Below are 26,428 nucleotides of genomic sequence, written 5' to 3' on the forward strand. Positions count from 1 at the left end.
AAATTTTAATCTGATTGTTTGGTTCCATTTATTTCTGTCAATCTATATTATAGAGCTCTTATATTTCCACGTTATGGTATGCGAAAGGACTGCTATTACAGAAAGCTGATAAATAATATATAATATGCAAAGCTATGTCAGATAAATTATAAATATTCAATATAATGTTCATACAGATTTTATGTTTGACACTAATACAAAAAAATAAAATAAAAAACGGTAAAGAAAGAACAGCCACTGAGAAGAGAAAACTCATGTGGAGTTAAAAGCAGGTGCTCATTCAGTAGAGCTGATACTGGTTTGTTTGTGTTAACATGTTTCACTTTTACAATCCTTCCTTTGTGCTCTTAAAAAGCCCATAAATGTCTGTGGTAAGTAGGGAGCTGAGAAAGTAAAACCCAGAGTTACACGCAGTTCTACGGTTATACTTCACATCTTTCTTGGAATGAAGCAAATATAAGGGCTTAAAGATCACAAAAATAGCAAAGAAATGCCAGAAGCTTAATAGCGCTGCGGTGGCATATTTAAGCAATAAATCCAAAGCTCAGGTGAGTCAGAGCGGAGCGCGCTATTAAATATAGGACAAATGTAGGATTACAGAAAATTAATCGAGGAGATTCTCCACAAAGAAAAAAACAAACAAAAGGAAATCTGACCTATGACCCAAGGAGGTGAATTTTTCTTCCATTTACACAGTCTATCAGACTTTCGGAAAGAGCCATGACGACAGGAAAAGTGACAAAGAAGGAGAGAGGAGACACTTGGAAGCAGAACGAGTGATGAAAGAAAGAGAGAAGCGTTATGTACACTGGCTCGAAGTGAATGACGACTGCTGAAATAATCTGTTTAACAGCTATTCCAAACATTTCATTTCCAAACAAAACACTCCCACAATGCCGCATCCAGACAGAGAGAAATTACTACTTCGCGCTCATTTAAGAAACGGGTCATGCCTTAAAGTCCAAGAAAATGACTTTTTTTATAACAATAAATTAAGCACAATTAGAAAATAGTAATAACTACTAAATCAAGCATTTTTTATAGAAAACAAAATGTTCATTTATTACTGATCATTTGCTGTGTAATAGGTTATTTAAAAAAAATACATTTTGTATCATCATGTATGCTGAATTATTTAGCAGAAAAATAAATGTATTAGTCGGATGCATGTTTTATTAAGATTTTACTTTTTAACAGGCATTTTTATTTCTAAAGAGCTGCAGTGAAACACGCAAAATGGCAGAAAGCACATTTTTCACACCTCTTCAATGGTTAAATATTAAATTTCCTGTGTGGGGCGTTAAAGTAGGGAAAAGTTAAAATTATGTTCTCATAATAATGATATATTAGCAGCTTTAACAATAAAGTCCTGGATATAAAATTGTTATTCTCTTTCCCCGAAAGCCACTTCCCTCCATTACAACGGCTTTCCCCATAATCACCATTCTTAATGGAAACACCTTTAACACACATTTACCTCCAATACACCTGGATTACTACTTAAGAGTCTTGCATAAATAAACAATTCATTTCACACTCCATTCAAAGGCAGAAACACTAGTCTAAATTTAACCTAAGTATGGAACATTTTCCAGTCAAATCCCAAAACCCTGTCAAGTGCAGGGTAGTGGTTAAAAAATTCGGGCCTCAGTTCAAACTCTGGCGATCCATTTCCTAGGCATTTAAAATGGAAAGCATTTAATAAGAAAAAAGCAAACTCTCCAGCTACCCATCACTGCAGTATAACGAAAAAATTAGTTTAGGGATTATTGTTTTTTTTTTTTTTTTTTTTTTTTGCGAACGGTTACATCTCTGTGTTTTAAAATACCAAGATGAAGAGCTGAAAATGAGTGCCCAAAAATGTACACACTCACAGTCACACACATGCACGCATCTTCCCGCACCAACGGCGTTGCAATAGTGCCAACTAGAGCAATTACTGTAGCGACTCCCGTAGCTGTCCTTTCTCTTGTTCTCTCTCGCTTTCTTATGGACACAAAAGAGGAATATTCGATTTGAGAGTGTGACAACGAAGGCCACATTCAATAGTGACAAACAAAGAGTTTGTGCTACAAATAAACAATTGCAAGGACAAAAACACAAAGCAAACCAATAAATTAAACAGCTGAGCTGTAGCATTCAATACAAAGAATGCAGAGATATTTTTTTGGCACACACAAAATACCAGATTTGAACTTTCGAGCTATTTCAAATTAGAATAATTGTGGTGTTAGTTAGGAATGCACAACTGAAATCAAGAATAAAATATCTGCTATAAAAAAAAAATAAATAAATAAAAAAAAAAATACTGAATGCCCTCAACCACAGCAGCACATGGGGACTGTGTGCGTTTGGGGTTGAGAAAGGCCCCCTGAGCTCTGGCACAGGATGCCACGGGCCCCGGGATTGTGAGTGGCTGCCCTGCAGGGTGCCAGTCTCCGGCGAGGCTATTTGGAGCCTGATAAAAGCAGCAGTGCACACTGGAATTAGCCTGATAAGATAAGACCGCAGCACAGCAGCAAACATTCTGAACGGGCAGCGCGATGGCCAACCCTGCTGGGCACAGAGTGAACCAGTGCGTGCGCTGACCGAGAGACTGAAAGACGGGCAGGAAACTGTTCAGCTTCTTTCAAATTCAGCCGCTTATATTTTGTTAACGGCTCTTTTATTGTTTTTAATTGAAAATATGCCCATTTTTTCCCACCGTAAATTTGTGGTTTATTTGCAGTACCACAAAATGCAAATTAGTCACAAAAGCAAAAAAGAAAGAAGGCAAGAAAGCAATTTCAGATTTGTAATCACAGGATTATGGATCTTGTTGGCCTGTGTGTGTTTGGCCAGTCAGATCTTGTGTGCGTCAGAGAGAGTGTTAGCCGTGTCAGAAACACTGTTTGGCAGTAAACGTATGAGACCGTGCTAGTAACTTATCCACGAATACACACACGCACACACACTCACACACACTCTCGCTCCAAAAGGATACGACTCTAAAAACACACTGCCAATGAGAAAACAAGATGGCACCGAAGACTGAAAAGGCCAGCCGTCTTGTGTTTTCTTGTGAATACGAGCAACACAATATTTATATTAAACACCATCACAAAACAAAAAGAAAGCATCTTATTATAAACATTAAAACATCACAAAAAATATGAAAATACCTTATGAAATACTATGCAGATGGCAGAAATGTAGAGTTACTCACATTTAAGCAGGGTTTCAGATTTTTTTAATTCATATTTTTAAATTTCTGTGAAGGATTTACATTTATTAATATGTAGAATTAATAGATTTTAACAACCTTTCAGTGTACAAAATGTCTCCATAAGACATAAAATCATTCAGACTTGAATGCAGTTTTATAGGATTTCTCTGTAAAGAGCATGACCAGATAAATTACAAATTAAATACATAAATGTGCATGCTTTTTAAAATTAATTAACTTTCAACTTTTTAATGCATAAAAATCACAACTTTAAAACGGTCATTATGCGTGTACGAACGTTTCCAAAAAGCACAGAATCATCCTGAGAGCTGAATGCAGCTGGATAGGATTTCTTCCACACAGAGCATGGCCAAAGAGATTATAAGTTAAATACTTAAATTTGCATGATTTTTAAAAAGCGTGACTTTTTATGCCTGCAAATCACAACTTTAAGAAGTAGTTCTTAAAAAAAACACGCAAAATCATCCTGAGATTTGAATGCAGTTTGATAGGATTTCTTCCATGCAGAGCACAACCAAATACATTGCGAACTAAATATACACATTTGCCTATGTTTTTAAATGAGTCTTTTCATGGCTACAAATCACAACTTTTTCCATGACAGTGGAAACCCTGATGTAATTTCGGTTCTGGCCGCAGAACAGAGACGCTCAAAGCAAATAATAAGTGTTAATAAGTGTGCTGAATGTGATGGTGATTTTGTGGGTGTCACCTTACCCCGAGTTCTGACCCCCCTTAAATAATCACATTCAAGTATCAGTAGCCGTAGGACAGAGAAAGAGAGCGTAACCCACTGACCTGGCATGTGGACGAAGTAGGCCAGGTACAGGTCCAGCTCCTTGACGGACACTCCGATGTGGTGCGGCTGCACGCACAGGCTGTGGTTGGAGCACTGCGGGGACTTGACCAATCTCTCTCCGTCTGTGCTCTCCAGCGGGCTCCCCTTGAACAGGATCACCATCACCAGGTCCAGGCGCCAGACCTTGTCGGCTTGCCTCAGACAGTCGATGCGGCGGATCTTGCCCTTCTGGTCGGGGTTGGACAGCACGCAGCACGGCGGCTTCTTCCCCGTGATGGTGAGCACGAAGTCTTCACGGAACTCCGGCCGGATGTCCTTGCGCAATTTGGCCAGCAGCCGCGACGCCCACTTCTGCTTGATCTCGGGCTTCTCGCCCAGGAGTTCGTCTTTGACGGCGCGCTCCTCGTCCTTGGACATGCGCTTCTCGTGCTTTTTGAAGTACTTGCGCTTGCGGGCCTGCAGGTTGAACCAGGTGTAGGAGAACGCCCGCACGTGCGGGAGGAGAGCCTCGATGAAGGGATGGAATTCATCCTGGAGGGATGGAGAGAGGGTGGGAGAGACGGGAAGCAGGGGAGAGAAGAGGAGGGAAGGGGAGAAGACGTTAGAATCTCGGAGCATGATTCGGCGGCGCTTTGTGAAGGAAGGCACGGGAAAACGTGCGAGTGAGCGTTTGCCAGTATGACAAACACACACACACACACACACACACACACACACACACACACAAACGTCTGTCATAAGCATCACATAACAGACAATGCTATGCTAGTTTACAATTTAGAACAAAAATTCCTAACCAGAGTATATAATATAAAAACAGACATGCTATTAAGAAAAACAAAACAAAAACACACAATTTTAAGCAACCTCACTTTTTTCTTCTGCCTTTTTTTTTTCACGCCGACATTTTTGTGTTTCAAAGGATTCTTTTCTCAAAACAGACAATGATGTTTTTGAGGGACAGACGTAAAGAGTCCACAACAGCTGCTCACTGTCACTTGTGCCAAACCGCACAAGCAACCCCTGCTACCGCACGTCCTGATCCAAACTACATCGCCACACGGCACAGACACACAAGCAGCACGCCACAGACAAAACGCACAAGACATGCAGCAAAACAACTAAATAAAGCATCTGTAGTTACCATTCTGCACTTTCATCATAAACCCTGCTGGCCGATAAGGAGTGGAAAAACGAGTGAAATATCTTCTTCGCACTCAGCTCGACACTACATGCCACGACTATTTAGTGCACAATATCAGGGTTTTTAAAGTCGTTGAAAAAGTAGAAGAAAAAAAAATGTTTAAAATTTTGTAAAAATGTCCAGTTGAAGAAGCAAGAAGAAAAATTCAGAAAGTCTTGGAGGAGCCAAACAGTGACAGCTCTGGAAATACAAAAAACGAGAAACACACAAAACAGGGGAAATGAGAGAAGAAAAAAAAAGTTGGGGATTCTGCCAGCCACCAAAACCAAAAATTAAATATTACATATGAACACAAGAAAGCGGACAATGAAATCGCTCATAACCAAAAAGTATTGTACTCACTGTTAGAGAAAAAACGTACACAAATAAATACACAAATACCGCAACAAAGAGAAAAAATGTTTGGCAAAGCAGTAAGTGGTGTTTGTTCAGATATGCGTGCTCTGCATTCGACACACAGAGAGCGAGAGATAGACAGAGAATGGGAGATAGACAGAGAGAAAGAGAGAGAGACAGAGAGGGGGGTAGAGAGGAGCGAATGGAGAGCGCAAAAAAAAAAAAAAAAAAAAAATGAGAGAACCGAATCAATGTTGGAAGAGCGCGTACGACCGCTGGCAAACCCGATAGAAGCTTCTTTTTTTCCCCTTTTTCCTCTCCAACTCTATCTCTCTCTTCCTCTCCATGCTCTTTTCCTATCCATTGCCTCAGAGTGTGCCAGCGCGAAGCTGAGCCCACCTATTTGGCACCGGGTGCCCGATCGCTCAGCCAATACGCACGCTTGAAGAGCTGAATGGGAGGGAGGCAGGGACGGAGGGAGGGAGGGAGGTTGAAAGAGACGGAGCGAGAGAGCGAGGGGGGGGGTGTAGGGTTCGGTCAGTGGGTTGGCTCCTTACTTTGCCAAATTAACAAGTTCCTATCTTGTGCAACTGCAAAGTCCAGAGCACATTAATTTTACATGCGCCAATCAGCGGTGCCGCCCGTATTCCATTCCCACCCCAATTTACCTCCATTTTCCCCCTCTTGTCTTCAAGAACCGAGCTCAGATGCACACACGCACTTTTGCCATTTTCACCAATGCACTTGCCATCACCTCCATCGAGCGAGCGCACAGCAGTGTCCCCATTTGCCCCATCCCCTCCCTCCATTGAGCGGCGTGTGAACGCGCGGGCCAGAACTCCCAGCAGACGCTACAGACCAGCAGCTGCCTTTAGATTCGGCGCACAAACAAAGAGCAGAGAGAGAGACGTAGTCCACAGCAGAACAACATTCTCTCTCTCTGAACTTTATCTGAGAACATGACGGCGTCAGACACAAATGTTTGGACACAATAAAAAGCAAAACAGAATTTCACATTAAAATGCTTTTATAAGAGCATTTTAATAGTTGATTAATACACACACTATTAACTAACATGTCTTGCCAATATGTTCAAGTCCAACCAATTTTTATTTAAAATTGTATTTAAAAAAATATATATATATATTCATTTTTTCATTAAGCATTAAGTATTGTTTAAAGAGTTTCAAAATCTATATATGTGACCCTGAACGAACAAAACCAGTCTTAGGTCGCTGGGGAATATTTGTAGCAATATCCAAAAATACAACATATAGTTAAAATTGTATAGGCATATGTAAAATGTAAAAAGTTATTTTTTGCCAAAATTCATTAGGATAATACGTAAACTTCACGTTCCATGAAGATATTTCGTAAATTTCCTACTGTACATGTATTAAAACTAAAATTTTTATTAGTAATAAGCACTGCTAAGAACTTAATTTTTACATCTTTACAGGTGTTTTTTTTTCCAACCTCAGATTCCATATTTTCAAATTGTCTTTTTTTGGCCAAATCTTGTCCCATCCCAACAAATACATCAAAGGAAAGCTTTTTTATTCTGCTTTCAGATGATCGATAAATCTTAATCTCTAAAAATTTACACTCATGACTTATCACTTTTGTGGTCCACGGTCACATATTTATAAAATAGTATACAAGTATTCTTTACCAATAATGATAATAGATTAATTTGCAATAAAAATCGTTCCGTTATAAAGGAACTCTACGACAGATTCAAGGCTATAAACATGCTTTCACAGGAAAACACTGACATATTGTGATTTATTAACTCTTTTGAATCCATTCTCACTGATGCATCCTAGTGCAAATCAATCTAGCAATTTCAACGTCCTCATATAAAGTAGCCAACTACCACGTTCAAATATTTAAATCAGCAGGATTTGCAAAGCCAATATTCAATACGCCACTGAAAACCAAATGTTAAAGTTTGCAACGGCACACGTACATCAACGAACACCAGATGTAATGACAACACGGCACTTCTCACGGTTTCGTCAACCGGCCCGAAACGCTCTCTCACGCCAGCACACGAAACGTTCAGTGTTTAAACCAATTTATAGGCGACATATTAGAGGAATTCAGTCAATCCCTGTTCGCAATGATCCGTTATGATCCATGCACAGAGCCAGGGAAATCGCTAGCTTGGGCAAATTCGTATAAAGTGATTTAATCTGCTTTAATCCCTACAATGAGTTTACACAACATATGCCACTCTCTCAGGGCTAGGCGACACCTTAGGGCGACCAGCAGGCCTATCCGAGACCACCGGGTGAAGCAGCCTCCTTCTCGCTGCAGACTATTCTGCATTTGCCAGTAGGCGCCTGCTATGTAAATGCAGCGTTTCCTACCAAACAAAGCCGAGCGTCAGGTCGGCGTGTCATTTTTTTGTGAACGTTCCATTCGCTAGCAACTCGCTTTGCATAATTCCAATTCAAATGAAAGGAAATTTCTACACAATTCGTATTGTGTGTACAAAGCAAGGTGTCTTGGTATTTTGTTTTGCCTGCGTTTCGTAGGCAAAGCTGCAATCGTTCCGCGTGTTGTTACAGTTCGTATCTGATTTGGTTTGACAGACTACATGGATTTTGTGTCTGACACGTTTATTTCCATGAAATAATTTCCATGTCCGCAAACAAAGAGTTCGAAAGTGTCTACGTTAAATGACCTGAGGGGGAAAAGTGTCAGTAACAAGTTCATTGTTCTCGCTTGAATTATTGGTTGAATGATTGCAACAGATCTGACATAATTTTGGACGAAGCTAACTTTATGACAGCGTGAACTCTGCGTTGTTATCATGAGATTTAAATTAGCATGCAAGCCATAGACTGCATATAAAACGGCGTTTGCAAGCAAGCTCTCTGGATCAGTTCACTGCCGAATGCCCTTATTCAAACTCTTTTATAACACAGCCTATCTTATCTTTGTATGACACTCTCCTCTCTAAACAGCGACCTTTGTTTTATGCGAGAAAGAAAGGAGAGCGCTAGAGGAAGATAAAAAAAAAAGTTTGAGAAAGAGACAGACCAAAAAAAAAAGAAGCGAGATTTCTACGAAAGGCTGTCTCAGTCTGCTGCGTACTGCTTGTGTGTTTTTGTTTCTGTACAGCAAGGCCTGCTCCTTCCAGAGAAAAAGAGAAAAAAAGCCCGAGATCGTGAAGAGAAAAATCGGCAGCACGCGCTCTCACACATTATATCCGGAAGCCGTGCTTGAATGGCCTGTTTCTATATCGCATACAAACCTCACAAAACTTCAGATTTTTAGCACGTTTTTATCAAATATCTACTCTGCTGTTTGTGTCTGGGGGCTCGTCAAAGGTATGCCATCACCAGCGGCGTTATTAATAATTTTTAAACGCTTTGTTTTGTGCGGTTGCCCTTTATTATAGCCAAAGCCAAGAGCGTAACTGACTAGCACAGGACTAGCATACCTTTTAATCAAACGTAACACCCACAGAGAAAACTAATTCAGTGGAAAATACTACAAAAAATACGTTAGTTTGTAAAGAGAGACTTACAGAAAAAATACCATACCTCTGGCCTTCAGTCTGTTCTTTTAAAATGAATGTGTTTTATTATTTTCCGTTGCTTTTTCTTTCCTTTTTACAAATAATATATGATTTTCTTACGACCCAACATGACGGACCTGTAAACCTCTAACGGTTTTTTTTTTTTTGAAATCGCGTTGGCGCGAGCTCCTTCTCACCGGATCTCGTGCGCTGGCGCGAGACAGGAAAAAGGCTGCGGATGGAGCGGAGCAGGCACTGAAGCGGACGAGAAATCTGACGTGAGCTAGGGAATTTTTTGCAAGAAATATTTTCCAAAAAATATAATGAAACGCACCTTCACAACAAGAGGGAAAAAAAATAGCACTTATTCAACCTACACAAAAAGACCGAGTCTATTGGCATAGATAACTGAACACCAGAATTTGCAAATGTGCTCAATATATTTTTATTTTTTTAAATTTTTTTTTTAGTTTTAAAGTACAAAAATGGAACAAACGAAATCGAATTTTATCATAGCTAAAAGAAATTAGGCCTACGATGTAGCTTGTTTCCAGAAACTGGGAACCAGCCGACATAGCATGTGGGGACATAGATGAACAATCAAAATATAGTGGTAAAACGTTTTTAAAAACAGTATTAATGTGGCCCTTGTGGATCTTATTTATTTTAAATATATACACCTAATTTAATTACTTATTTCATAAACTTTCAGGTAGACTGCGTTGATAAAATGTTTTTGTTGTTGTCTCACACAGTCGTTTTTTAAACTTCTAGATAAACTAGTTAAATGTTTAAATCATGTGTAAAATATTCAATACATCTGCTATTTTGCCAATCAGTTCAAAAGCAGGCCTAGCCTATTTAAATGTTTTTGTTTGTTTTAAAACAAAAAAAAATGATAACCAACAAAATCTGCGATCTAAACTGTGAGAAGTCTTTAATTTTTAATTAAACAGCAGGCATAAATATAGGCTAAAAAATACTTTTTCGTCAGGCTGTGCAAAAAGAAAGCGAGCGGCTAGCGTAGTCTAAGTTAAGTTTTTTTTTTTAGCCAAAGGGTCAAATTATAACAAATAAATATTTTACTTACAAATCAGAGACTGCTAAAACAAACCCGTTCTCTGAGAGGTGTTCTGGAGCGCTGCGGTGCTTTATGTGGAATTAATTCAGTTTTATAAACGTTTCCAAGATGTGAAAACCTGGGAGTGATTTATGTGATTTCGGTTCCAAGGGTAAATATTCTTAACGCATACAGAAAAGCTGTTGAGACGCATTTCGCTTTAGAAAAAAAAAAAAGGAAAGAAAAGAAAAGAAAAGCACACACCTGAGGCACCTTTTGAGGTTTCTCTGATTGTCACAGCGGCGGACCCAACCCAGAGGAAGTCGCAACGAAACGTTGGCAGCGGTACAAGTGCATTTTGTGTCGAGATTTTAGAAATAATGTGTAGCTATTTTACGCTTTGGTCATTTTCCAGCTATAGAGCGGAAGTTATCGACGTCGCGCGTTTTCAACTGGCGGCAAAAACGGCCGCGCGCGGAAATCGATTTGGAACGCGGGGAGTAACCATAGCAACTATTTCCTCTTTGACCTTTCCGAGTCGAAATTCGAATCAAAAACTATTCTAACTATATGTTTTACATATCGCAAATAAATGAATAGCTTAAAAAAGAAACTAAATGGCAGTGAGTTTGATATCATCACAGGCCTGTAAACATTTAGAAGCGAGTTGGATTCTCTAATCTAGTTCAGGCGTCAGTCTATCGCATGAGCCTGGCTGTAGGAATAATAACAATCCGATTTCTATTTAGAGGCGCCTATTAAATGCCGCTATGAAAGTAGAAGCGTTCATCATATGAATGAGGGTGTTTCCGTCCGCGGGAACATGTGTCAGAGAACCGGACTGGGTCGGTGAGATCAGTCAGCAGACTGATGAAGTGTAAACTGGAAAAAATGCCGAGACGAGCACGGGGTGACACCACAGCATCGAGCCGCTTACGCAGCGACTAAATACAACCGCTCCGACTGCCCAAACACACTCAATATTGATACTGAGAGAGAGAGAGAGCATTCATACAGAGCATGTTTTTATCATCAACCGCAAAGACCTTTATTTTATTTCATTTTTTGTTTGTTTGCTTGTTTTTGTGGGGGCTTGTGACAGCTCTGATGAAAATGACGAATTCTAAGTCGAATAACTACTTTTGAAATGAACCTAGGGCGCGGAACGAAGTAGTTTTCATCAAATATCTGTATCCTTCCACCCAGCAAAGTGTTGATTTTGGCCTGTCCCGTCACAAACCTTCACGACTGCATCCAACAGCTAAAAATGATGCATCGCTTTGCCATCCTCTATTGAGTTTATGTTGAGTTCGTAAGGTAAAAGTGATGTAAAAAAAAATGAATTTATTTTTGCTATTAAAAAAACGTTAAAATTAGGGTATTTACAAGACCAACATTTTCGAAATAAAACATAAAAAATGTCAGGCCATATTGTTCCCTTAAAAAACAGCATGCGTGAGCGATTATAACAACAAGGGCAAAAAGTAATGATAGATGTTGTAAGCAATTATTACTTAAAAAGATTCAGAAAAAAAGTGGCCTTGAGAGATCTTTCCGTGACAGCCTTGGGCTCTGTAAACTGTTTCATGAATGTGATAACACGCATTAAAGTTCATTAAAGCATTGTCCCTCTCTCCGTTCGGTGACAGCCCAAGGCGCAGGAAAGAGCAATGTCTTCAAGCAAAACCGTCCTCCCTCCGTACTACTACTGCAACGCGACGAAAATCGAACGCATCAATGTAAATAAGATGCAACTGTAAGCGAGTCCATGTATTAAAACGCACACGTATAAATACAACGGCTAACGAAAACTTCCAGCACGGTCGGTTGCCAACGGCAGAAACTCGTATTTACATGGAAGAGCCTCATCATTTGTCGTTGTCTGGTTCGCACACGACGTGAGGCCGACATCCTGGGATGGCCCGGGTGCTCTGTCTGTCGGAGGTCAGGTTCCAGCGTATATACATCCAGTCACGACCTGTAAATAACTGCATGTAATTATGGTTGATATTTCAGCGGCTCCGGTGCCAAGTGCCGGGTTTAAACTAGAGATGTTCCGAGCTCCCCGATGCACACCCCTCCACCCTCGCTTTTATTCTCAGTCTTTTCTTTTTACCTCCGCCACTCGGCGAGGCGAGGTGCCAACCCTTCTCCTAAACTGGGCGTCGTGCCCTACCCTTTATGCAAATGAGGCACCCACCACCTCCTGTCTTTCTGCCACTCTATCTCTCTTTCCATCTTTCTCCCTGACTCTCTCTTCTCCTCTCGTGCCCCACACACACACACACACACACACACCGGTCACGTCACTTGTCTTTTTCCCTGTGATAACTCTAATTCCCTACATTTCGTTTTTTTAATTACTCTATCAAACCAACTCGTGCTTCACATCTTTTTACGCTTTGCTGTATGATATTAACCTTTTTAGCTCACCAGCTTGTATCATTACGTCAATATGACACCAAAACGAAGACTTATAGGCAAATTTAATTTGCATTCGCGTTTAGGGTGTTTACAGTAATCGTGCAAAGCTCAAATGGACAAACATGCGCTAAATAGCCACAAACCCTCAACTAGCAGTTCGAGTGTAAACAAATAACACACACACTTTTTTCTCTCGTCGTAAAAGTAGGCATTCTCAAACCTATTTTCTCACTTGAACCACTCGGATATACAATCTTTACTTGACTTCATTTTAAATGGATATATCGACAATTTAGTAACAAACACAGCTGCTTCCGGCTAAAATACAAGGCGTCTATAATTGCTTTCTCCAGTAAAAAAAAATCCTGAATCAGGAGCAAAATCGAGCAAAAAAAATTTTGATTTGACAGAAAAACAGGAGATGGTCATTTTCATTGAAGGAAGTGTTATTATGGATTATGAACTGGTATTTTGGCCAGAAACAACAGTTCAAATTAGTGGTGTCAAACGCTTATGGTCATTAATTTCATCCAAAATAAAAGTTCTTGTTTACATAATATGTCTGTGTACTGTGTATATATTAAAGCACACATATACATTATTTTATTAATTATATTAATAACATTTGAATATAAGTATATTTAATAAATAAACATTGCATAAAATTCTTAAATATACATACATGTGATTGTATTTATATATACATAATAGATATAAACAGTACAAACACATATATGAGAGCATATATATATATATATATATATATATATATATATATATATATATATATATATATATATATATATATCGCGATTAACCACTAGTTAAAATACCTTCACTATAAATTTGTTTCTTATACACACATAGCTTTTCACTGCTCAAGATGTTAATTCATGGACTGAAGGATAACTTGAGGATAACTGTGATGTTTTTATCAGCTGTTTGGACTCTCACTCTGACGGCACCCATTCACTGCAGAGCATCCACTGGACAGCATGTGACGTAATACTGAGGATGAGCAAAAATTAATATCTGAGAGAAACGTTCTGTTAAGCTTAGTTTGCCCTCGGAACACAATTTAAGATATTTTGGATGAAATCGGTGAGGTTTTTGACCGTCCCATTGACTGACAAACAATATTTACACCCTCAATGTCCAGAAAAGTATGAAAAACATCACCGGTATATTCCATCAGCGGTTCAACTGTAATGACATGATGCACAAGGATGCAGTTTTTGATAAAAATCAAAGAGTAAATCCTTACAGAAAGTATTCTCACAGCTTCATAAAACACAAATTGAACCACTGATGGCACACGGAGTATTCTGACGATGTCTTTCACACTTTTCTGGACCTCGACGGTGTTATTTACTTGGCAGTCAAAAGTCACAAGCATTCTGGTTTTCATCCAAAATATCTTAAATTGTGTTCCGAAGATAAGCAAAGCTTTTACGGGTTTGGGACAACGTTTTTATTTTGGGGTAGAGTAACCCTTTATCTTCCCTTTGAAACTCTCAAGCCATCATTATCCTAGGTATCATTATTCAAGCTTTTATTTTGACGTAATACTGAAATGCTGTAAACCGCTGTTAACGAACACAGTGCTAGAAACTCACAGTGCAAATAAACTATTTGCTACTCTTAGTAAATTGCAGCCTTTGTACTGACCTTGTCTTAATTTTGCATTACAATGAGTTGTACCAACTAGTTGACTATTTCTACGACTAGTCAGTGCTGGCTCCGTTTCCATTTAGACACCATTTTCAAATCTCAGCTGCACAGACACACTCTGCAGCTGCAGGATAGCACATTTACATAAGGTAAACATTGGCTCGCTGACTAGTCCACTACTTTTCTGGATGACTAGAGAAAACGAGTAGCCGTGCAAGCCCTAGATCAACAACACGAACACAAAACACGAATGCCTCACCAGTCACACTCACGCACGCTCTATGACTGGATGTAATTACAACACAATGGCAAAGGTGAGGGTGAATGGCCACTAGCTGCGTGACACGCTCACACATGTGCACAATGAGGTACAATGCCTGTGAGGAAACCCTTTGTTGAAGAGAAAATAGAGCTGATGGAGGAGCGCGTATACAGAAAAGACAGGATGGAGAGTTTAGATGTGGAAGAGTTTTCACTGAATCGTTTAGGAAGCAATGGTTAAATATAGAGGAAAAAAATCTAATCACACACATACAGTATATATTTATGTGTGTGTGTGTGTGTGTGTGTGTGTGTGTCTAAATGTCTAAAAAGTAGATATTAAAGTATTAGCAATACTATTTAAAGATTCCACAAATCATACTATTGTTGAGATCGTTGAAAATGTTACAGTTTTTAAAATATAATATTCTCAAAATTGGCAGAGATATTGTATGAAATAATTGCAATATGATTTTGTTGTTAAGTAAATAATAGTCTTAAAATAATAAATAGCTCAATATCAAGTTCTTTATCACTATCAGTAAGATAACATGCAAAGAGAACCCAGAACAAACAAAAGACCGTCACCAAATCATCAGATTAGATTGATTTATGAAGAATCACGTGGCACTGCTGCTGCTGAAAATCCAGCTTTGTATCACAGGGATAAATTGCATATTAAAGTAGTTGAGAATTGAAAACAGTTATTTTAAATTGTGATAATATTTCACAATAGTACAGTTTTCCCTGTATTTTTTACCAAATAAATGCAGCCTTGGTGAGCAGAAGAGACTTAAACAGACCTTAAACTTTTTACGGTAACCGTACAGTAAAAACAGAAACTTAGCGAGTTTAGAAATCGTTTCCGTTACAGTTCTGACGGTGAACTCTCTCTCTGTCAGTATTTGTCTCATCTGTCAGCCGCTTTCTCTCATTAAGAGCTGTCCGGCATTAGTTCTGTCAGTTCAGGACAGGTGCTGTGGTAATGAGAGGGTAACACTGCATGCACTGAGGGCTTTCCCATTATAGTAAGCTTAATCCAGGAGGAGGGAATGTGCGTGTGCGTGTGTGTGTGTGTGTGTGCGCATATGCAGCTGGGGTAAGAATTTGTGTGTTTATAAGGGAGAGGGAGAAAGTGCTGTTTGTGTTTACTGGCATTTTGCATTAGCGTTCTGCCCAAAATTTAATTTCTTTACTTGTGCCTTTCACTGACTCCTGCTTGTATGCACACACACACACACACACACACACACACACACACACATATACATACATGCACATACTGCGGTTGTTCCTCTTATGACAACCACAACCATCGTTGTCATCATCATCCACTCAAAAAAAAAAAAAAAAAAAAAAAAAAAAAAAAAACGCTTGCTAGAGCTTGGAAACAAAATCTGAAACAGCTGGAGCTCTTTAGAGAGCCCTGAAGACACAACCAGAGCCAGAAAGAGTCTCTCCATACACGTCAAGACATTACCACCTCATCTGTGGTCTCTCAAAACGAAACCTAGAAGGAAACGGATGAACAGAAGCAAGAGCAAATGCTATACAAAAAGGGGCTAGATAAATACATGCAATCGTTTTTGAGGAAAATGTGAGTTGTGCGAACCCATGCAAAACTTGGCAACGTCTGTACTATGGCATTGTGGGTCCGTCTAGGTGTTTTTTGCTTAAGTAAAATAAGCGTAATATTCTAGTCCATATAGACCAGTTTCATCCATTTAATTTAATTTAAGATTGATTCATCCATACATCACTCACTGGCTAAAAATCCGATCACTATTAATAAAGCAGCTTGATGTCTGTATACAAACTGAATGAGTTAAGATGTTGAAAAATCCTTAAGCACGAGGAAGAGTAATTACCAGCAGCACTAATTGGGTAACTAGTTTTACACAAAGTAAAGAGGAAGTTACAGTTACTGCAGTTAAGCGCTTTGGAGTTATTGTACTGCGCGGCCTCTTCCTCCATCTTGTCTTTGGAACCAGAGTTTCTCTCCAGAGCGCAGAGATATAAATCCAGAGCGCACGCTATAACCTGACCTCCACTTGGCTGCGGCGGCCTGCGTGTTTGCTCAGGTCTCATGGTCCTGACACCTGTGGGAAGGTACGCTCAAAAAAACATAAATAAGAAGAGTTGGACCGCTCACTCCTCTACAAACATATTCAGAACTAATTATGCTTGATTTTTCATACTGCCAGGAGGATTATCGTTGATACTGCATACTTGAATACAGCGGTTTTCATACAGCTGGACCAATTAGAAGTTTTAGAAATATTTGTTTAGAAACTGCTAGTAAATTTATTTATATAATCCTATATAAGGCACTCAATTACGCGTGACCGTTTAAAGCATAAAAACTAAAACTGCATTTTCTTGTCAAACTTAATCTTTGCTTTATTTACCATTTTCCCTTTTTTTTTAAAAAAAAGAGGGCATGTGCAAGACATGAAATGAATTGAGAAAGGAGGAATCTCAGTCTCTCTGGACATGAGAACAAATGCTAGTTTGGTGACACCGTCTCGACACCGGTTAACCTAAACGCAATTGTCATGATTCATAACAAACCACATTTTCAGTGGAAGGCATTGCACGCTAAAGCGACTTTCAGTGCGTCAGTATGATTAAAACAAACAAAAAAAAATCAGTCAGATGAGTAAATTTTTAGGTCAACTTTTCCATTAAGCGCCCGCTCTAGCAGCTCAATGCACAATTTGTCCGGTCGGAGAACAGAGAAGTTCTTCGCCGCAGTACCCAAGGGCCTGATCCGGTTTCTTCCGTTGAGCCCTTTGTGGGATTTTACCTAGTACATTCACAGCACTTCGAGTTCCAGCGCCGAAAATCAACAACTGTACAACGACTTCTTTAAACGCCGATGGGGTGTGGCGATGGACGTATGCCAGAGGACAGAGTTTGGGAGTAAAAATTACACGACGCCCCGTCCCGGCCCCTCGACGGACCGCATGAAACGCACAGTGTTGTGTTTCTGAGACTCTCTGAGATAAGATGAACAAAATACCTAAACCCTGCAAGGTGCATTTTAGGAGCGCGAGACATTGATCAAACCGATAATATCTGGCAACCGTACAAATTCAGATGCATAGGACTGCAGAGAGGACTAGCGAGGGATGGCAAGCACAATGCACAAAGTTCCCGAGATCCCAAGACAGAACTTGGCAACCTGAAGAGCCTCTAAGTGGGATAATATGGTTAACATTCCTTTGCATCCCCTTAAGAAATCCAATATGTGCATATCAATGCTTCTACCGGAGGCCTTACCTCTCAGATGCAATGAAAGAAAACACTCACACCGGCCAGCTAATGTAATTAGGGCTGGAAATCAAGATTAAAAAAAAAATAAAAAAATCTGAAACGGAATGATTTATTCGTCTGCGCTGAAATACTGCTACTGAATCTACAGCACAACTGTAAAAATAAATTATGCTTTGTTTGCGTATGTATTACATAAAACAACACAAAACACAAATAGACAAGGGTTTTATCGCAACGTGCTTGATGGTTGCATGCTGTGTGTGTTGGGTTTCTTTGCATTGCAGACGGGGTAAAGGTTTTGCAATGTACACATCAATTATAGTCAATTTGCTTGAGTATTCACAATATTTACATATGATTTACATGTTAAAATCACTGTTCCGGAAAAAAAGAAAAGCGCCTTTCAAAAACGGACTCTTAAAATGAAAGATTTCGGGATCGTGAAGGATGTTTCACAAGTACACATCTCATCCGTTTTTGGATTTTTAGGAACAACATATAAACAAGCATGAGTTCAAATTATGAATTTTCAAAAAAATTATCAATCGACACTTGCTTATGGCTTATTTTACGTATTGTTTGTTTTGGTTTGGATTTACGTATTTTATAGCCAAATAAAACAATGCAATCATAGCCCACCAAGAAACAGATATTTAGACACATGACCAACCCACTCCTTTCACAATTTCACCGCTAATTTGTATATTTACAAATATTTTGCAATAAATGTAATAAAAGGTTTTACACTCATAAAGTGCATCAAGTACATTTCTAATTCACTCGCCCTCTGTCGTCTTTCTGCATTTCAAAATTTAGTTTTAATTCAAATCGTCAGAGCTCGTTGGTTTAGTTCGTGGCTCAAGCTCTTGATAAAAAAAAAAAACTTCCAAAAAACGACGCCGATAAAAAAGGCATCCGTCAATGGTAACTGCATATTTTAAACCCAGATGAATTATCGGGTCATTTTATTCACTGTGCATTTTCTAAAAGTGGCCCCCGAGCTGCGTAACCTGAGCGCAGAGTCTGTACGCAGAGAATAACAAGTGCTTCCAACGGAGGAGATAAGGACGACATGTTAACATAATAAAAGAAAAAAAGCTGGCTTCCAAAAGTTCCTTGTCATACAGGTAAGCTAGCACCGCGTTCGCGCTAATGCTCGGGATCGGTATCTGACCTCGCTTGTAGAATTAGTCTAACATCTTTGACTGATCCCAGAACATACCTCCACCAATATCCTGTGATCTCTTCCTATTACGAAACGCTCGTGAATCAACTGATCCGACGCCAGCCGTAATGAGCTGATGACATCACCACGAACTCCTCTGCGAATTATAAAGCGCACATAAAACTCTGCTCCTTGACGGCCGACTCAAGAGTAACGATAAGCTTTGTCAGGCGCTGCCAGATATTGAGCTCATTTAGTAATTCTCTGAGAGTATGCGAGCAGACGCTGCAAAAGTGCTAACCCGAACATGACCCAGTTCCTTAGACTGAGCCTGCATTCAATGCCAAGATCACAATTACATCCCTGCCAAAACATTTCGAGCGAGCCTTTAAATACTGCCCCTCTCTCTTTCCTGCGGTGGGCGGCATTGGTGAAAGGCTGGCATAACTCAGAGGACTGACTGTGCTATGCCTTCAGGTTAAGGTCTGGATTTTACCACCTCGGTGAAAGCCAGTCTAAACACACATATCACGGGAGTGAGGCTGGAAGCTGGCAGCGCGCCACACGGCCCGAGTCACACCACCGCTCCGGACCCGATTCACTGAGGATAGTTTACTGAATAAAACGACAGCAGGAAGCCTGAGGCATTTAGTGACTGCAGTGACTGATATTTCAACAACATTTCTCATAAGTGCATAAGATTTCTCATAAGAACTCCAACAATAATGGCCGTTTTCAAACAGGTTTCCCCAATGCTTTGTGTAGCATTGGTCAGACAAACAGCCATCAACCAAACTACACCACAACAAGGTGAATGATAACATTACAGATTTTTATTTATATAAAGCATTTGAAAAAAAGAAAAATGGAGGAAAAAATGGTTCAAATAAGCGAAAGAACTACAATCCCATAAAGCTTTGTGAATAACTCGGTCAAATCGCAAACTATGGAGAAATATGACACCGTTTCATTATGCACACAAAACCAATATATTTTGAGATTATAGCAAAATGTGCATATATGGGTGGATATTGAAGTAATTGCAGTTCTCTGATTGGTAGATGTTTCACTTTGGAATCATGGGTAATGTAGTTTTTCGTCTCAAAACATGATTTTCTTTTATTTAATTAGCTGAAAATGTGGGCTAATGGTTTCAACAAAAGCAAACGCCATCGATTAACAACCTTGTCATCTCTGAAGACAGACCAGTCTCTCTTTAAAGGTTTCCTTACAGAACACTTGTGGTTCAGAAATTCACACACCGCACCTATGAGATGCTATATGCTAGCATTTTAATTGCACTGCACTTAAAAGAATTGCGGTTCGGTTGTAAATCCTTCAAATTTTGTTGTTTAGATGGGCAATAACACTGACAGCAGTCATCTGTTTACAGATGTGCCCTGATTAGCTTACTTACATAAACAGAAATCACAATTCATCATTTTAATTGGCACAACGTGTAGCAGTTTACCAACAAATCTGCTTCGAGTTGCCTGGAGAGATTTGACTGCTGTGATGAGACTGCGCTTTGACGAATCCTATACCTCCAAAGGGAACAAGAGAAAAGTAAACAGCTGCACGTTAATCGCAAACTGTGGAAATCAAATGCAATTGTATTTCGTGTCTGCACATTTTGGCATAAATTTAAAAACACTGACAGAAATTTTGCTCACTTGCCAAGAGGCGTCTACACGCATCTCAGCGTGTCTGAGAACTTCACAGATTTACCCAAAAAACTTCAGAAACATAGTGGTCCACCTTGCTTCCTACACAGGGAGCTACCTTCTGAGGCACCAAGATTCAATGATTTTGAATGCTCTGCATATTCACATATTCTTACTTTTTATTAACCCCTTAAAATCATGGCTACATAGGCAGCTCATTAGGTTTGAGCAGAGCTAGCATGTGAGAGAGTGAAACAGTTAAACCATGTAAATGCTCCCAATAAGGAAACGGGCACCACTTCTCCTGCATCCATTTATAACACCATACAACAAAATAAACATCTGTTTAACACAGGGGGGATTACAGGAGACTGCTTTTTCTCTACATTCACCCTGGTCTCTTTCCCGTTTAAGTTACAAAGCTTGATTAGTTTTACGTGTTAAGCGCGCACATGTGCTCATACTGTACGAATGTGCCGCGTCTCTCTGTGTCCCTGGACCACTGCCATCCATTCTTCTAAGTAATGCTCTATGGCTGCAGCGGTCCGCAAGTCAATAAACATCACCTCCTCCACGCCTTTAAAAACCACCATCCCTCCCTGAACTCATTTAAAAACCGCCATCGCTCTCTCCACTCGTTTAAAAACCACCATCCCTCCCTTTTCACCACATTCCTCCCTAAATCCACAGAGTGACGGTGACACCGCCGCTGATCTGCATCTAGCCTCATAAACCTAAATCACGACCTTGCTCGTGATCGAGCATCACCTACGCTTTAATAATAGATTTTTAGAGGTTACTGGAGTATCTTTTATATGAAAATTCAGCCATACTTAAAAATTCCACAGTTCACTGTATGTGTCACTTGCTTTTTTTTATCATTATTTGTGATATCACTCTTGAAAGAAAGGAAATACTACACAAATATGTTTTTTTTTTCTGTGTAACCAGCATTGGAGGCAACGCATTACAAATAATGCAATTTTACAAGATACAAATAAGTAACCTATTACTATTTTTAAAATGTGCAACACTTGTTAACGGACAACTACGACTTTTCCTCAATAAATTCATAATTTGCTTCTTATTAATAGCCGGTAAGGTAGTTATTAGGTTTGGGTACGCCATAACAGACATTTTAAAAGTTTGTCAAATTTGCCAACAAGGTGCTAAGGTGATCTGCATAGATGCTAGGTGGCTACTTGGTTCACCTACAACTCACTAGCTTTTTTGAACTAAACGCTTTTAAAAGTGAAGAACATTTAACATCCCGGCAACCTTTCCATTGCACATCTGCCTGATCCGCCATCGACAAAACTAACAGCTCCAAAAAATATAAGCAAAAATAAAAGCAAGTTGTGTAGAATAAGAGAAACAACTAAGAAAATATAGCAATTAATGACTAAATTAAAGAGTAAATATTAATTTAACAAGTACTGTATAAAATACTGACGATGAGCATTAATGTAGCGATGGAGAGAGCAAGTGTGTGTGTGTGTGTGTGTGTGTGTGTTTGTCTTCAGAAGGGGTAATGTCTTTCATTTGAGGTTAGGAGAAAGTGGAGTTGCGCATGTTCTTGCATTCCACAAACATGATGCTTAGATTAAAGGGGAGGGTGTGTGTGCATATTACACATCTGCGATGGTTTACTGTAATGTGTGTTGACTTTAAAAGCTAATCTCAGATTGACCACATCTGGCCGTAATTATCTGCCATTACGGGCAATTTCGATGATAACCATCATAAATAATAGTCCGTTCGGATTAGATATCGCAATCAATTAATCGCTAATAGACCGGAGCCAGATTACACAGGATTACAGGACGCACCTTGGTCGGACGACACATGCTCGCAGCGGCACATCTCTCACACGCTGACCGTGTTGACAAGATGACGATGAAATATTCACTATTAAAGCGGTCGTTAATGTTAATTGCGCTCGCGCATTGAGGTGACAGAACGTTGCAAAACTTAGCAAGATTTTTATGGTTTGGTCTTTTACCGTTCAAAACTTTTTTTTAGAGAAATGCTTTGCTTTAACAAAGCAAGGACGCATTAAATTGATTAAAAGGGACAGACGAGATGTTTATAATGTCACAAAACATTTTGAACCTTCTGCTCATCCTGATATTGCATCGAGGCTTTAAGCACTGATAATGTTTCTTGAGCAATAAATAAGCATGGTTTCTGACGGATCACACGAATAAGTTACATTTTAAAATATATTCATATAGAAAACAGATATTTTCAATTGTAGTAATCATTCACAATGTAACTGTGTTTATTGTATTTATCAAATAAAGCTTTGGTAAAAAAGAAACATCTTATTTTGTATCTCTAACCGAAGCAAGTTTAATCAAATAAATGCTTTATGAATGGCATCCAAGCAACAGAAACCTTATTATTACAAATGCACTACACCAATAAAGAACAGTTCATATCTTTTCTTTCCCCATCATCTTTTTTTTTTGGTTTTTGGTTTTTACAAACGCAAGGTTAGCGTATTACCTTAGAAGGCGGCGGCCTAAGCAGGTAGCAAACAGCAAGGGAGCTCACTAGACTCTGGAACGGAGCCAGACATTTTATCCAACATTTCAAATGGCCAGATGTGAATAAAGCGAATATCTGTGAAAACAGAACAGCGCGGCGTGCGATCATCTTTTTTGCGTTTGTCGAAGGATTGTCAGAACGCAATCGCTCCGCGGATCCTGCGATGGCACATGTGCGAGCGCCTGCTTTACCTTCACAAATGGCAAGAGCCCGGAGCGTGTGTGTGTACATTCAACAGCCGCTCCACTGGAATGTTTGCATAAACGACAGAAAAGACTAATTGCTCTATTTTTCCCGAGATCACAGCACTCACGGGTGTCATAGCGAAGCAATGCAAAATTCTGCACGGCTTTGGGAAGGTCTGTGCGTCGAGGGTTATGCCGCATAGCTCCTAAAAAACATCTGCCTATTCGTTTCTCTTCTCCTCGGTCTCTTCCCCGGCAGGTTAATGTATTGTAATGTTAAGGTTTGTTGTCGGGTTTTCTCCCGCCTGCGGTGCCCTGCTCCGCACGATCCATTCCAAAGGCCAAACAACAATACGGGGAGCGACCGAACGCCACGGCAACGGCGCGAGGAATTTGCGTCAGCGCGAGTTTTGTAGAAGCCCGCAATGTTAAAAACAAAAAAGCTACTTTATTAGCATCTGCATGCTCAATACAGTTTACAGCACAGACCGCTACTCAAAACACAACAAGAGCGGCAGAGCTGCGGTCATAGATGCCAACTGACTGTGAGCCTGCTGAATACACCCGTCTCAAACACACACACACACACACACAGCCTGTAGGACAGAAATAATCGACCTTGAGTGTCTCAGGCCCATCAGTATAGCAGGCCTCTTCAGCTACTGTGCTACTATAAACACTTGCTCTAAACCCTCCATTTATCACCTACACTGAGAGCCACGGGTTCGTCAAACACACTCACACACACACACACACACACACACACACACACACACACACACACACTCACACACACTCACCCGAAAGGCCTTTATAGACTCCTTTTGCAGCCTTTGGAGTTTTCTTTCTCTTAAAGAATACACAGTGAAACATCTGAATTTAAAAAGGATTCAAATCAAAATAAGTACACGGTTATAAAATAAATAAAAGTTAAGTAAAAGAAAGCGAAAAATAAAATAATGCATTAGTGCTTTTATTCATTCTACGTACGAAAGCCAATTTTTTATAGCCCTGATTTAAAGCATGTTTACTCACCCCGAGGTCCTTCACCCTAAAGTTAAATTATGAACAGTAAAGAAAAGGCTTGACCCAGCATAAAAGCACAAAACCATATGCTTGCGCTGGCCTCGATTTGACCATGACCTTTCAGTGGAAGTTGGTTATTTCTGGCCAAAGAAAGGCGCACAGCTTTAGCGAATTACAACAGCGCTGGGCCAGAATGCCAGTTCTCTTTAAACGGGCAAAAAAGAGAGGAGACGGATTCGAGAGCGCGGTCACCGCTGTGAAAGACGCCATTGTTACACAGTTGTGCTAAGTGAAGTGATTATGAGAACATATTGAGTAAAACGCGCTTGGCTTTTGCGCGCGGTACGTGCGCCGCTCTCCACAGTGACTGCAGAACTGAAATGAGCGTTTAAGAAGAGAAGGCGGATGATGGAGATTTAAGAAAGTTTGAAAAACGAGCCACAGACAGACGAAAAAGCAAAAACGAGAGAAAGAAGATGGCAGATCGAGAACCAGATATTTTAATTATCCAAGGAACCTTCGGTGGTTCCAAGGGTGTTAAAGGTTCTCCGCGGAACCGTAGATGCCGATAAAGAATCTTTATTTTTAACAGCAGACACGTTTTTTCTAGAACCTGAGGTTTCTTTCTAGAACCTGAGGTTTCGTCGTAGCACTTGAGCTGCGTCTTTAGCTGCCAGCTAAAACAGAGCGTGTATTTTCTAAGACGCTCCGGCAAGACGGCGTCCGCCAGGATCGTAAATATAGCGTAACTTTGCATATTGCGACCGCACCAAACGGTTGCTGCAGCAGGGTCACGCTGGGCGCGAGGGGCGGCGCGCGCGCGCCTTCATAAAACGAGGCGTCTGCGCGAAGAATCTGAAGCTATCAACGATTAGCACCGTCCTCTGGTAGAAACTAGACACCTGAACAGAGCCGAACGCTTAACGTTAGCGCAGATGACGCTGCTGATGGTTCGCTGAGGCTTGATCAGATGATTTATTTCCTTCGGTGTAATCAAAAACACGCTCAGGTGAAGGGCAAGCACGTTAAGGGAACAGCCTAGGGACGCGTAAGCATTTACCGAGCGCAACATTTTATAGCTAGACTTTTTTCGTCTTATGCAGAAATGACCTACGATGGAGATCGAATGGTATTCCCCAGGGCCACTGCCCCGACCTGTTCTCTCCTGCTTTCTAAAAAAATATATTCTGCGATTCCCACACAGTCAGAGCCTCCCGTTTCGCCCATTTCCCTGAGCGAGACGACCGGAGGAAAGAGCAGTTGCTGTGCCGCGTCCCAAAAAGACCCTCGTCGGAAGGGGAAACTCAATAGGCGGACAGGGCAGGAAAACCGCATTTGTGATTATCGTTAAATTGCTCCGCTGCGTTTAGGAGAGCTGCAATATCTATCAAGAGTGAAGAGCGGCCCTTCAGCCAAAGTGAATCAAACAAGGCTTATCTGAAACCAAATGAGAGAACGATTCTCTGTTTGGTTAAAATCACATCGCTCAAACAGCGAGTTTTTATTGCCGAGCGCAGTAAATAAGAGCAAATGATTTATGGAACAAAGACAGACGCGTTGGAAATTTGTTAAGAGTTCAATGGAAATTGCTCAATTTAACCGGCGTTAGTGTTAGAACAAGTCACTGCATTGAAAATGAAAAATATGCTGTCAAACTAAATAGACATCTGGAATATAAAGAATCAAATACACATTAACAGTGCAGATATCTGCAAAAAAAAAAAAAATTAAATTAATTAATTTCAAAAAGATAAAAAAAATACGCAATAATGGTATTTATTTCGAAATTACGTTAAGCGTCACTTGTTCTGTCAGTAATGTTCACAAATATTTTGTGTACGCCTGAAACTGCACCATGGACGTTCCGTCTCTGGTTCCTCAAAGAACCTTTCATTGTATCGTTTTTTAAAAGAACCCATTTTTGATCCTAACTTTTGCCACTTTAAAGAATCCTTTGCACAATGGAAAGCACCCCCCCATGCCCACAATAATCAGCATCTGTTTTCGGTCGCAAGGCCTCCTTTTACTCACGAGAAAATAAATACACATAAA

General features: G+C 40.0%; 1 protein-coding gene across 14 annotated transcripts in view; it reads right to left on the minus strand.

Annotated features, from left to right (window-relative positions):
• Positions 1–26,428, minus strand: part of LOC122350625 (nuclear factor 1 X-type-like) — an 83,022-nt gene that overhangs the window by 40,224 nt on the left and 16,370 nt on the right. For 10 of the 14 annotated variants that reach the window (XM_043247293.1, XM_043247292.1, XM_043247282.1 and 7 more), the window contains one exon: positions 4,025–4,556. In XM_043247293.1, coding sequence (XP_043103228.1) covers positions 4,025–4,556 — 532 coding nt within the window. Of the gene's footprint in view, positions 1–4,024; positions 4,557–5,169; positions 5,934–12,008; positions 12,081–26,428 lie in introns of those variants that run through there. The other 4 variants (XM_043247285.1, XM_043247286.1, XM_043247283.1 and 1 more) reach the window with 4 other exon arrangements.

Source organism: Puntigrus tetrazona, chromosome 8 (assembly GCF_018831695.1).
Source record: "Puntigrus tetrazona isolate hp1 chromosome 8, ASM1883169v1, whole genome shotgun sequence".
NCBI classification, from domain to species: Eukaryota; Metazoa; Chordata; class Actinopteri; order Cypriniformes; family Cyprinidae; genus Puntigrus; species Puntigrus tetrazona.